General features: G+C 32.1%; 1 protein-coding gene across 5 annotated transcripts; it reads right to left on the bottom strand.

Annotated features, from left to right (window-relative positions):
* Nucleotides 1-4,595: 4,595 nt before the first annotated feature.
* Nucleotides 4,596-11,445, bottom strand: LOC131152332 (uncharacterized). 5 transcript variants are annotated; one of them, XM_058104161.1, is made up of 8 exons: nt 11,057-11,445; nt 10,869-10,968; nt 10,636-10,756; nt 10,412-10,533; nt 10,132-10,253; nt 6,520-6,679; nt 5,343-5,491; nt 4,596-5,064 (listed from the first exon to the last, which is right to left on the bottom strand). In XM_058104161.1, the coding sequence occupies exons 1-7, from the start codon at nt 11,208-11,210 to the stop codon at nt 5,446-5,448; spliced, it is 825 nt and encodes a 274-aa protein (XP_057960144.1). In that variant the 5' UTR covers nt 11,211-11,445; the 3' UTR covers nt 4,596-5,064; nt 5,343-5,445. The 5 variants fall into 5 exon arrangements, with proteins under 5 accessions (XP_057960144.1, XP_057960146.1, XP_057960141.1 ...); XM_058104163.1 differs by having other exon boundaries at nt 5,343-5,450; XM_058104158.1 differs by having other exon boundaries at nt 5,343-5,507; nt 6,521-6,691; nt 11,057-11,391.
* Nucleotides 11,446-12,196: the final 751 nt, after the last annotated feature.

The raw sequence follows: 12,196 nt of genomic DNA, 5'->3' as shown, positions 1-12,196 counted from the left end.
GTAAGAGCAAAACCCCTCCTAACCTTTTTTTTCCCTTTTTTTAATAGAGTAAAATCCCTTGTAACCTGTTTTTGAATCTCTTAAAAAATGAAGAGATTTGGGGACAAACAAGACCATCTTTTAGGACAAAAAAGACCTCAAGAGAAAGATTGTTTACTATTTTAGTTAACAAATGAAGATTAATTTATTAACATAATATTAAATTTTTTCTTTTTCTTCAATTATTCCCCTTTTTTTGTTTATTTTTTATCTTCTCTCTCGCTCTCTCCCTCTCTTTACTAAAAAAAGCCATCATCATTTCTCTTCTTTCCTCGTATGGTTATTCAAATATAACAAGAGTGGTAGGAGATCAAGCCTATGCATGTGATGACCCAAAAATATATATATACAATTAAAGCATAATAATAATAATAATAATGGTCATTAAGTTAATATCAATACAGAAATGCTTTCTATAGGATCCTTAATTACATGTTTGATGCCTAAGAAAGACCTTATCTTAGCGAGTACTTAGAGACCATTGCGGCTCAATCGCTCCCTGGAGGTCGGCTTGATCAAAATGGAATTTCATAGGATAAACAGGATAGACACTATTTGTACACGTAAATAAGTATATATACATAAAATAGTGTTTTGATAGACATAATTTGTAGGAATGCATGGTAAAATAATAATAATAATAATAATAATAATAATAATAATAATAATAATAATAATAATAATAACAATAAAATAAGTATCCTATGTGGGGCCGACAAGACTGTGTGGGGCCCACATGAGTCCCGAAGTTATGTATGACTCATAAAACCGTATGAGGACTATTGGAGTTACCTATGACCTACTTGAGTCTCGAAGTTGTGTGGGGCCCACAAGACTAGGTGGACATAAGTTTTCAAAATTCGAATTTAATTCTTTAATATATATATATATATATATATATATATATATATATATATATATATATATATATATATATAATACTAAAACATGGCTTAAAATAATAACAATGATAATAACAATAATAATGATTTTAAAAATTTTAAAATAAAATAAAATAAAATAATTAATTAATTAAAAATTAATTAAAGGGGAGTGGTGGCAAGCACTCCCACATGACATCCATCCCTATCTCATACTCAACCCATACCTAACCCATCCCTTGCCCATTCTTTAATTTAAAAAAAATTATAATTTCACTCATCTTCCCACACTTTTATAAATTTCATTTCTTTTCCAAAATTTTCCTATAAATAGGAAACTCTCAACCTTCATTTTTCACAAAAATTTTCAAAGGAAGAGAAGAATTAGTGAGTGAAACAATTAGTAGTGGAAAGAGAATTTTTGAGTAAGTTCTCACTCACCCACTCTTTCCGATCTTATTTATTAAAGATATTCATTGTGTTCGTAACACAAGGTAAAAGACTTACTCACTCACCCACTCTTTTCGATCTTATTTATTAAAGATATTCATTGTGTTCGTAACACAAGGTAAAAGAAGAGGTAAGTAAATTTGATTATGTTAGATTTTTATTTAAAATTCATACCCAAATTTATTTGTAAGTAAATTTCGATTATGTTTGTTAGTTTCATAAAATTCTCTTGAGTTTATTTTTTCGCATATTTAATTATACTAGTTTTATCTTTAATATACTTGCATTTATTTTTAAGTTAAAAAATGTTTTAAACCCCTCGGGTATTTTACATCATTAATTTCTATTCAAGAAAATATTTTTAATACGAGAATTGTATGACATGAGTTTATTTATACGTTGCATATTTCACGAAAATATGAGTAAAGATTACATGAGTTGATTTTTTTTACGTCACGTATTTCACGAAAATATGAGTAAAAATGATATTTTCTTTATATTATTTTAATTGTACAAATTATATAATAAAAATATTTTTAAAACCCCTTATGGCAAAGAAAGTTCAAAGTTACAGATGCTCGGTACCGCAGCTTAAAGTTTAAACGGATGAGAGTGTACCCACATTGTTTACAGAGTAATTTTATATGGTAGTGAATTTCTCCTGAGTGCACACCTGGGTCGGACTAGGGTTTAATAGGAAAAATCTCACTTAATGATGATGAACGTTGATTTAGTTTGGCCGGCCGGCCAGCCAGCAAAGTCCAGTCTTCAGACCGCACAACCCAGTCATGGGGGTAAGCATGACTTACGATTAACAGACCTAAGGGTGATTTTTACAGTATATGTATATACGTATTTAATTACGTGTACAGAGTTATTGATGATTTGAAGGTAAAATATAAGTTTATATGAACATGGCCATTATTGTGCCTAAATGATGATCTAAAGGAAACGTATAAGGAAATATATATATATATATATATATATATATATATATATATATATGTGTGTGTGTGTGTGTGTGTGTGTGTGTGTGTGTGTGTGTGTATAATTAAAAATTATAATTACAGTTTTTAAAGTTGAAAGTTTAATTTAACAGTTATGGTATATGATTATAAAATTTTACTGTTGTAGTTGATGACAAAAGTTTTTATGCAAAAATTTTTAAATTTTCATTTATTTTAAAAGCATTTTTGAAGTTATAGTATTAAATATTATTTTACGAAATTATGTAAGCTCACTTTAGCCACACATTAATAATAATCTTATTTACTTATTGAGTGTCGTCTCGTCCCAATCATTATTTTACATTTCAAATCATTTTGAGGAGCGTACCAGAAATTTGGAATAACAAGTGCATGGGCGGGAGTAGAAATAGCAGAGTAGAATAAAAAAATTAACATAATACAATTTAGAATATGTTTGTGTATTTTAGAATTTTAGAGTTTTACATTTTAATAGTTGAGACATATATTTGTAATAAAGCAAATTAGTACTCTGGTAATAAAAATAATTTAGATTTATTTGCATCTACTGAAAAATTTATATGTAGGAACTCACTCGGGTTCGGTTCCTTACAATGCATGTCCTATTTCTTGCAAACTTGCTCATAATATTATTAAAAGCACTGCACCAGTTTAATCAAGAATATATATAATAAATTAACAAGCCAAAAATCCCTATATAAGAATAAAACTACTGAGAGAAAGACAAAGAATTTTGTTGAAAGTTTCCTCATGCTATGTTTATGTTATGTTCTTGTGTAAAGCTACACAGCTTCATATTCAATACTTAAAACCTTTATACTTCCTAACAAGGTAGTTAGTTTGCGACATCTCTGCATCACCAGTTACTGGTGACTGATGGAACAACAGACGATGACATGTTTTATTTTAGTTTGCCTTCACATTTCAAGTCTTTCCAATCTTGGGCTGACTACAAACAACAAGTTTTCCCAAAATTTTTTTGCCTTGTTTGGCAAAGGAGAAGCAATTTTCTTTTTTTCCCCTTGGATAACAACGACCAACATAGCAACTCCACCATAGGGGGTTTCCACTCACTATAGAATGTTTGATTTGAGTCGCAACTACTTGGTCATAAGATTGGATGAATGACCACAACCCCGTCGTAGCACAAGATGGTCCAGAAGCCTCCGTAAGTCCCTTCGTGCATTCCAATGGGACGTATGTAACGGTTGAACTCATGTATGACTCGAACTCTTGACTTTAGAGGTGTGGAAGGAAAGTCCTATACTAATCAATCTACCACCTCGTTGATGTACGAAGACGCCTTCCCCATGGTTTCGATGACTTCTTCTATGCAACAATCTCATTCTTCTTCTTTGCTTTAAAGGGCAACAAACTCATTCAACTAAACCGTACAAGGTGTTGGAGACAACAAAATCAAACATGGGATATCAAACCATAGAGTTGGGGTTTTCATTTTGGAGAAAACATAGGTAGACAAACCATTCTCAAAATCTCTTAGCCCATATCTCAAATATCTTAAAAATAAGTACTTACTATGAAGAATACTTAAATACTTGTATTAATAAGTAGTGTTTGATTTACACTTAAATAAGTACTTATTTCAAAAGATATTTGTCTAAACTACTAAATAAGTTTTGGAAAATAATAATTTCTTATAATAAGAAAACCTTGGTATACTTAAATACTTTTCTTAGCAAAGTGGTTTTCTATAAATGTTTCCAAAGAAGAAATAAGTAGTTTCCCCTTTAGGCATTGAAAACATTTGCACAAAGAAGAATGATAAAAATTAAAAATATAAGGAAATCCTCTCCTTTTTTTTTCTTTTTTTTTTCTACTTGGTCATCAGGAAATTTAGTCTCCAGGCCTGTTTGGAATTTTGAAAAATATTGAAGCCCTTTTTGCAACCTGGAAAACATTAAAAATAAAAAAGGAAAAAATATATTAAAATTCACTTTTTCATGCCCAGTATTAAAAAAGAAACAAATATATTATAAGCCAAATCAATCCACCAAAAATTAATTTTACCTACGATTAAGATTTGATTTTTTAAAATATTATAAGAGAGAAAATACAATGAAAAACATATTTCTTTCTTATTTTCCTTTAAATTCTTAACCCAAACAGAGCATTAAAGACTTAAAAAGGTTACTAATAATAAGGAACATAACTGTTCTCTGGGAAAACAAAATGAAAATGCATTCTATGGAACACGCTGATACTGTTAATATAGATCCAATGATATCAATAGGAACCATAGTTTATTTTCATAAATAAGATTGCTGCTATGCAATCTTACTCTGTTCAACTGGCACATGAAAAATACACAATTGAGATATTTGAAACTGCAGATGCATAAGGAACAGCAGGATTCTTGTGAAGGATCTGTGAATATTTCTCATTTAAGGACACAATGATAGGCTAGAAAACTAACCTCTGCTGTACATGTGATGTAAGGTTCCCAATTAGCATCTTAAAATTTTCCAGGATCATAAATGCACTCAAAATTTAACAAATGAATTAATAAATAATGACCATCTCAACAAATTTAGGTCAATCTGATAACCAATTGCTGCACATCTCACAACAGATTAAAATAGCTGATCCCATGGAAGAGCAGGACAAACGTTTCTGCATTTTTGAGCAATGGCTGAATCCATCCGATAATGCAAGAGTCACCATTGTCAATGGACGCTGGCAATTAATCCCTACATCACATTAAGGCTTATGCTAAATGATGTTATAGAGCCAAGGGGTTGGGGAAGAAATAGAGCTATGCTAACGTTATGCGAAAACCATATGATTGCAACTTTTTCCTTCATAGATTTCATCTAAACAAAATATTTAACAAATTTGGAGTGGAAGGGAAATATGGGGAAGAAAAACTGGGAAAGGGAAGAAAAAAAAAAAAACAATTTATCTGACTAGCCAAGAAAACAAAAGGCAATGATTTGGGAAAAACAAGGACATGCAGAATGAATGTTACCTCCAATGAATTTTCTACTCTGGTCAGGCATCAGCTAGCCAAGATGCTGGAAGTGACTTCACTGATCTTGCCTACTCTGTTCAGGGATGCCCTTGAAGATCACCTAATCTGTTCGGTCGCAATAAGATGTACGAGTGGGCAGAGATGCCCTTAAAACATCATTACCACCATGTAAACAATAATGAGTTAAAACTATAATTCCCAAGTTATAAATATAACTCCCCATGAAATATCAGTGAGTAGTTCAACAATAATTCAACAAAATCTAGACTGAGACTTGAGAATTCCATTTTGACTTAAACCAAGATAAAAGTTCATATAAAAAAAAGAGGAACAATGTCAAAATATATTCATAATAATTTTCATTTTAAACCAATCATATAGGACCAGCCTTAACCCAATAGTAACGGTCTTCAACTCAAAGTTGTCATTAGTTAAAGTCATGGAAAAGAGTCCCTCCAAATGTGGAGGTAAGGCTACATGCATCATGTCCTCCTCAAGGCTGCCTTACCCTGCGTTTGGGAGCACAGGTTCTAGGCCTTGGATTTGGATTTGTGTGGAATTGAACAAACTATCGTATAAAATCACATTAAATTTCTTCCAAATCCTGACAAATCCAAATCTAAGACCCGAAATTCATACTCCCAAACACTATCTTAATGTCACAACTATCACAACCAAATGAACCAATAAGCATTCATACCCATTTTTGTGCAAATCAACTTGGATTGAAATGAGCGTAAGCTAAGGTATCAGCAGAGGTGCAACAGATACCAAAATAAAATGTCTCTGTGGGAAGGGTGACCATTTGTCCCCCACTATTTGGAAATGGAAAAATACCATTAGAGAGGTGCATGTCTAGACTCTAGAGGACAAATTCCCACATCTTAGAATGAAATGATAAGGCAACAAAGTTAGTGTGACCAAAGAAAAGGGGATGATTGAAAGATAAATGCAATGACCATTGTTGAAAGCATAAATACCATACTACAAGGGCGGACCATTGTTGATAACATAAACATAATCATACATGCATCTGGACTCAGTTCAAATGTCAAGATAGCAATAAAGAACCCTTTCCCCCATGCTTCAAGAGATAAAATAGAATGATTGGAATTCCATGCAATTTCAACATCCCTATAATGTGTCTTTCACTAGACAAGAAAAAATTAAATACCTTGGATATTTAGCACTTCTGAACATGAGCATATGAGTAAGCAGAACAGGAACCATCACTAAACATAAGTGCTCCAAGGAATGCCCACTCATAAAATAATAACTTATGTTGTAAATTTTCTTGTCTGCAACAGCTTCAAATTTTGCCAAAAGGTAAACCCCTGCCAAATGATCTCCAGATGTTTAAGACATAAAAAACAGTGTAAACAAGTATGAAATGAGATAGTAAACCAAATGCATCCATAACCGTTCAATGACAGTAAACCAAATGCATCCATAACCGTTCAATGACAGTAAACCAAATGCATCCATAACTGTGTCAAACCTTTCTAACCACGCATCACCTATGGAAATTACAAAATAACTCTCATACCAAAATATGCAATCTACTAAAAAAGAAAGCAAAGCAGGAAGCAAGAAACATGGTCACTAGATAATTCCCTTTTTTTAAAAAAAAAAAATTCAGCATACATGCATGTATGCAGACACATATATTCATGTGGATCACATACCCACAAAAGTTTTCCATTAAACATTATATGCATAATTAGTTAAATGCTCTCTTAAGCACACAATAACTCGTCCAAAAAAACCAGCTTATAAGAAAATTTAAACTAAATTACAAAGCCACTACTGCTTCCAGCCCAATCATTTTTATTTTTGTATTGCTCTTCCACTTGTTTCACAGGTCAAAAGTTTCAAAAACTTGCTTTTGTCCCTTTAATAGGGATATCCAACTCAGCATTTTGACCATCCTGTAAATGCTCATCAGAGATTCATTAATGTGAAGTCTCAAAGCTCCTTAAAAGACCAGAAAAGGAAAAGAAGCTACAGCCTAAGCTTGCATCAAAATGCATCAGGTCCACAAATTAAAATCGCACTAACTGCATTTAACTGGAAGACAGAGGAGCAAAACATCGTATTACATACTTGACATTTTTGTTTAGAAGTTCTATGAACAAAATGAATTTCTAGAGTAAGAAGAACCTAAAATTTAGTCCAAGTACCAGCATCTACATTAAAAGGTCAAAAAAGAGGCTACAGTTTATGCATTGAGTCCTGCCTCATATGTGAGGTCTATGTCTCAACCAAAAACTAAAGTGTATTTCCTAGATTATGACACTCCAACTATTCATGTTCTTGAAAATCTTTTCATGCCTGCTTTAGATTACATATCCGCTTCAAAAAATTGAAAGGAACAAAACTATGAAGCCTCCTCAAGTGATTCCCCCTTCAAAACAAACATAAGATAATTAATATATATATATATATATATTATATATATTCATGCATTACATAAGTTTAAAGGGAAAGAAAAAAAGAAAAAATGACACTATAGGAATTAGCTAATGCAGAAAAGCACAAAAAAAAAAAAAAAACCCAAATTTTGTATGGTGATGCCGAAAAAGAGCTATGCCACAATAATTAATTCAATCATTTCTAACCCCACCACCCCCAAAAAAAAAAAAATTCAATCGTGTTGTAAGCCATGAATTGTCCCACTAGATACAATATTAATAGGCATCTTCATGACTTCCAAAAACCTAGTCTCTCATACAGTGACATGTCAAAGCATTAATGACTGAAACATCTTGATGCCTTCTTCTACTTGACTTAGAGCCACTCTTAGCAACTCCCTGTCAAAGCTCTGCAGTTCCTTTTGCAATGCCGGTAGCAGAAAGCTTTTAAAATTGGTTTACATCCTCCCCTTCTAAAATAGCATGGTCCTTATGAGAACCTGACCATTTCAATTCCAGCGGACTTGGGGAAAACTAATCCCGTTTGATATATGTAGCTCTACTAGCCAGTATCAACAAACAAGATTCCACTGGCATCAAATGTGTTTCCTACTTTCCAAATGCTTCAGGCATAAACAGAAGAGACAATATACCATCAATTTCTATCATAAAATTGAACAAGTTCAACATTCAATTCTATACTAAACTCAGAAAAGATAACCGAAGGTACCAACCCATGTCTTCTTTGTTTTAGTGACTTTGTTGTCCGTAAAGACAGTGTTTCCACTTTGTTAGCAATGGTGTTATTCAGTCAAATGAAGTTCCAACTCCATGTGCTGACCGGATTTTTAAAACATATCTCAAAAGTTAGGCTTAAATTCTACAATACTCCATATTTTGTAAAAATTTTCCCTGAAACAGTGCACCTTGTTACCAATCTGAATTACATAAACTTGTTCAACAAATCTCACAAAATTTTCCCTGATGTGATTACTGTCTCAAATTATCTACAAGCAAAATTTTCCAATATTTCCTAAAGTTCCACTTAATTCTAAAGAGTTGAACCAATCATTCTAAAGTTTTATTAAAATCTACAATGTAGAATATGACATATGAAAGTATTACACTGTTCAGCGTGCAACATATGTGACATTAATATTCATGAGATACTCTACTATTTGAATTGTAGGAAATATTAATAAATTTAGGTGCATCAATGGCAATGTTGAAGTCTACGTGTTCATTAAATTACATTCCAATTCTGAAATTTGAGTGCGTGCTACTAAAACATATATACTCTCTTGCTCTCTATTCCCAGTTCCCATTTTATACAATATTTCCCTTAAAGTTTCCACAATATGTTTTGGCAGTCCAGTGAAAGTAATTTTCAGGAATAAGGTTAAAAATCAGCTTAAAACTTTTATAACCCAGTCATCTGATCATTGTCATTCCATAGTATCTTTAATGATTAAAAATTACAATCACTCGGAAGGAAAATATCTATGAAATGGGGGGTTCAATTCACATCATTACAAAAAAATTAACCCAATTGTCATTTTTGTCACTAGTTGCCAGCATATGCAGTGCACACAACTTTCAGTAGTTTTAGACAATTTTTTAAACAGTTATAAAATTAACAGCAGGTTTTGTCTTTTAAAAAATCATTAACGGTCTTTTAAGAAATACTTATTTACTAATTTACACATTAATTAAAATTTTCGTGGCATGCATTGTTCTTTTTTGTTTCATGCTTGCACTAAGTCAATTGTTGTTACATTTGCCCCAGCATGAGTCTTGTTTCTCTTTTCCTTTTCTATTTTTTTTTTTTTTCCAAAAAGGAAATTGAGTTTTTCATGACTGGAAAGGGGAACGAGCACAAGTTCCAAATGTAGTGACCAGAAGTGAAACTTTTAGGGTTCATTTGAATCAAGGATTTTGATGGGGAAAAGGAAAAAAAGGAAAATAGAAAGGAAACTTATTTTCCGTATATATTCTCTATATATGAACTTTGGTATAGGTTCAAATCCTATTTGAATCAAATATGTTTATATTTATTCTATTTGCTTCTATTTATTTTTTATCAAGGATTAATGAGTAATTAAAGATTAAATACCAGCACAAATGAAAGTAGTTCTAATATAATTAAAAATTCAGAAAAATCAAATTCTCATGATGCGTAGAATTAAATTTTTGTTCATTTATTTGGCATATTTTTCATTTTTCTTCTCACTTTCCTTGACAACCAAACACTATAGAAATAAAAAAAGGTGGTTTAAACTTTCTTATTTTCCTTCCCTTCCTTGACAACCATTAATGCATTCCTTTCATGATTGAGACAATGCATGAACAAAAAGTTAAAAGAGAAAACTGCATACCTGAAGCCCAAAGCCAATATTTTGAATGAGTATATTTGGGCAGAAACGTGTATGCCGTGACCGGAATGGCCACACAAGGAATCAATTGAAACATCATGCACAACCTAAGATCATTAAACCATCTGCAACCAGCGAACAGGGCATATCCAGACACACCCCAAACAAGGAAAAAAGCCAAAACAAAACAAAACAAAACAAAACCTTTGATATTTTTCAAACAGCAAAAAATCTTCTTGAAGCAATCAAATTGGGAAAAAGAGTCGGGAAACAAGAGGCTAACCTTTCACAAACTGTACTAAGAACAGCCACACCGAGGAGAAGAAGCAAGCAAGCTAACCCAATCACCTCCCCCACTCTCTCAACAATCAAAGCAGAGAAAAGTGAAGAATATGCTATAATCATCTGTAATCATTCATGATGCACATTCAAAATTAACATTTCAAAAATATGAGGAGGGAACCCTAAAAAACACTCAAATTGAAAAGAATGGAAGGACACGCTTACAGGCAAAGAATCCCACATTACTCTGTTGTCATCAGGCTTTAGGTGATAATAAGCAGACCCAAAAGCCATAGCAGTTATTCCTGCATAGAACCATGCCCAAACCAAGAACTCCCCTCGCGAACTAAACCAACCCATTCCCAAACACAAACCAAAGAGCCCCCATCAACCTCAACACGAAAAAAGAGAGTAACCCAAAACAATACAGGCAGAACACAGACAGCAGATCAAAAAACCTGATTAGGAAGAAATCCCCTTGAAGACAGAAGACGAGCCCCAGAACTCCAATGACCAAAAACGGGAAATTCGTGAACACATTCAACGTGTTTGGCACTCCTGCAAAATACCCAGAAAGCAAAAGCAGGTGAAGAAGCAGGGAAATCAAAGAAAGCGAGAAAAGCATGGAAAATGTTGAGTGTTTTACCGAGAAAATTACGCATGTCAGCGAAGATGTGGTGCCTGGGAGAGTGAGGGATCTTGGGCGTCGCCATCATCAAACACAGCCAACACAGAAACGCTCCTCCCCACACACGACTGCGCTTTCCTCTTGCCAGGTGATGATTCATTTCCCACACCATCTCTCCGTCTCTCGCTCTCAATTTTTTTCCTTTTTTTCTTGAAAGTTCCCGTGATTTAATGCCGTCGTTAATGCATCTTGCTCTGATGCATTCTGGGTGATTAAAACATGCGTGGGATGTCACATCTGGATCCTCTGCTGTGTCATTTTGCCGCTGCTTCCCCTTGGATTTTAGCCCTAAACCCTTTTGTCATCTTACTTTAAAATTTTGTATTTAAAACGCATTGTTGAATTTGCATGGAAGAAAAGTGCAATCTACAAATCTGATGTACATATACGAAGTACGCAAATTTGATATATAGAAATGGAGTGCAAAAACTTTCTTAAATTTAGAATCATTTATATTATTACGAATTTTACTAATATATTTACTTAATCTGAAAAGAAATATATGGACCATTTTAAGAATAAACATTGGGTATTTTTTCTCACAATCATATATTCTTTTATTAATAAAAATTTGAGAATTACCCAAAAATATACTCTAAAAATTTTAGGCTTCATTTGGAACTCAGAAAATATTAAGTAAAGAAAAGAAAAATATTAAGAAATTTACGTTTTTATTTTTGAATATTAAGGAAAGTGAAAAAGAAAAATCAAATTTATGGACAAAATTTTAATTTTTACAAGTCATTAATATTTAATTTTTTCTAATTTTTAAATTATATTAAAATAAACTTTCATTTTTTATAATATTTAATAAAAAATACTCCCATATCATAATAAAATACTCCCATATAATAATAAAATTACATTATGAAGCTGAATTAAAGCAAGAAATAGCGAGGACATATTTGGAAAAATAGCATAAAGTTTTGGACATAATCATTACTCAAAAGACAATTCAAATCAAATAAATTCAATCTTATAAAGAAAAAATCCAAGCATATAAAGATGAGAGAAAATCATGATTGATATATATATATATATATATATATATTACTTCATTTTATTAATTACAACATGTTTATCACAAGTGTAAAATGT

The sequence above is a fragment of the Malania oleifera genome, chromosome 3, assembly GCF_029873635.1.
Source record: "Malania oleifera isolate guangnan ecotype guangnan chromosome 3, ASM2987363v1, whole genome shotgun sequence".
Lineage (NCBI taxonomy): Eukaryota > Viridiplantae > Streptophyta > Magnoliopsida > Santalales > Ximeniaceae > Malania > Malania oleifera.
Note: the sequence above shows the minus strand (reverse complement) of the source record. Positions and strands in the feature narration are given on the sequence as shown.

What these genes read in the sequence shown, in the direction of transcription:
- LOC131152332 (XM_058104158.1), bottom strand. Translation starts at nt 11,210, where the DNA reads ATGGTGTGGGAAATGAATCATCACCTGGCAAGAGGAAAGCGCAGTCGT. An exon ending in CTTAGTACAGTTTGTGAAAG is followed by an intron (nt 10,254 to 10,411) that starts GTTAGCCTCTTG and finishes CGCTGGTTGCAG; the next exon opens with ATGGTTTAATGATCTTAGGT. An exon ending in CAGAAGTGCTAAATATCCAA is followed by an intron (nt 5,508 to 6,520) that starts GGTATTTAATTT and finishes GTTTACATGGTG; the next exon opens with GTAATGATGTTTTAAGGGCA.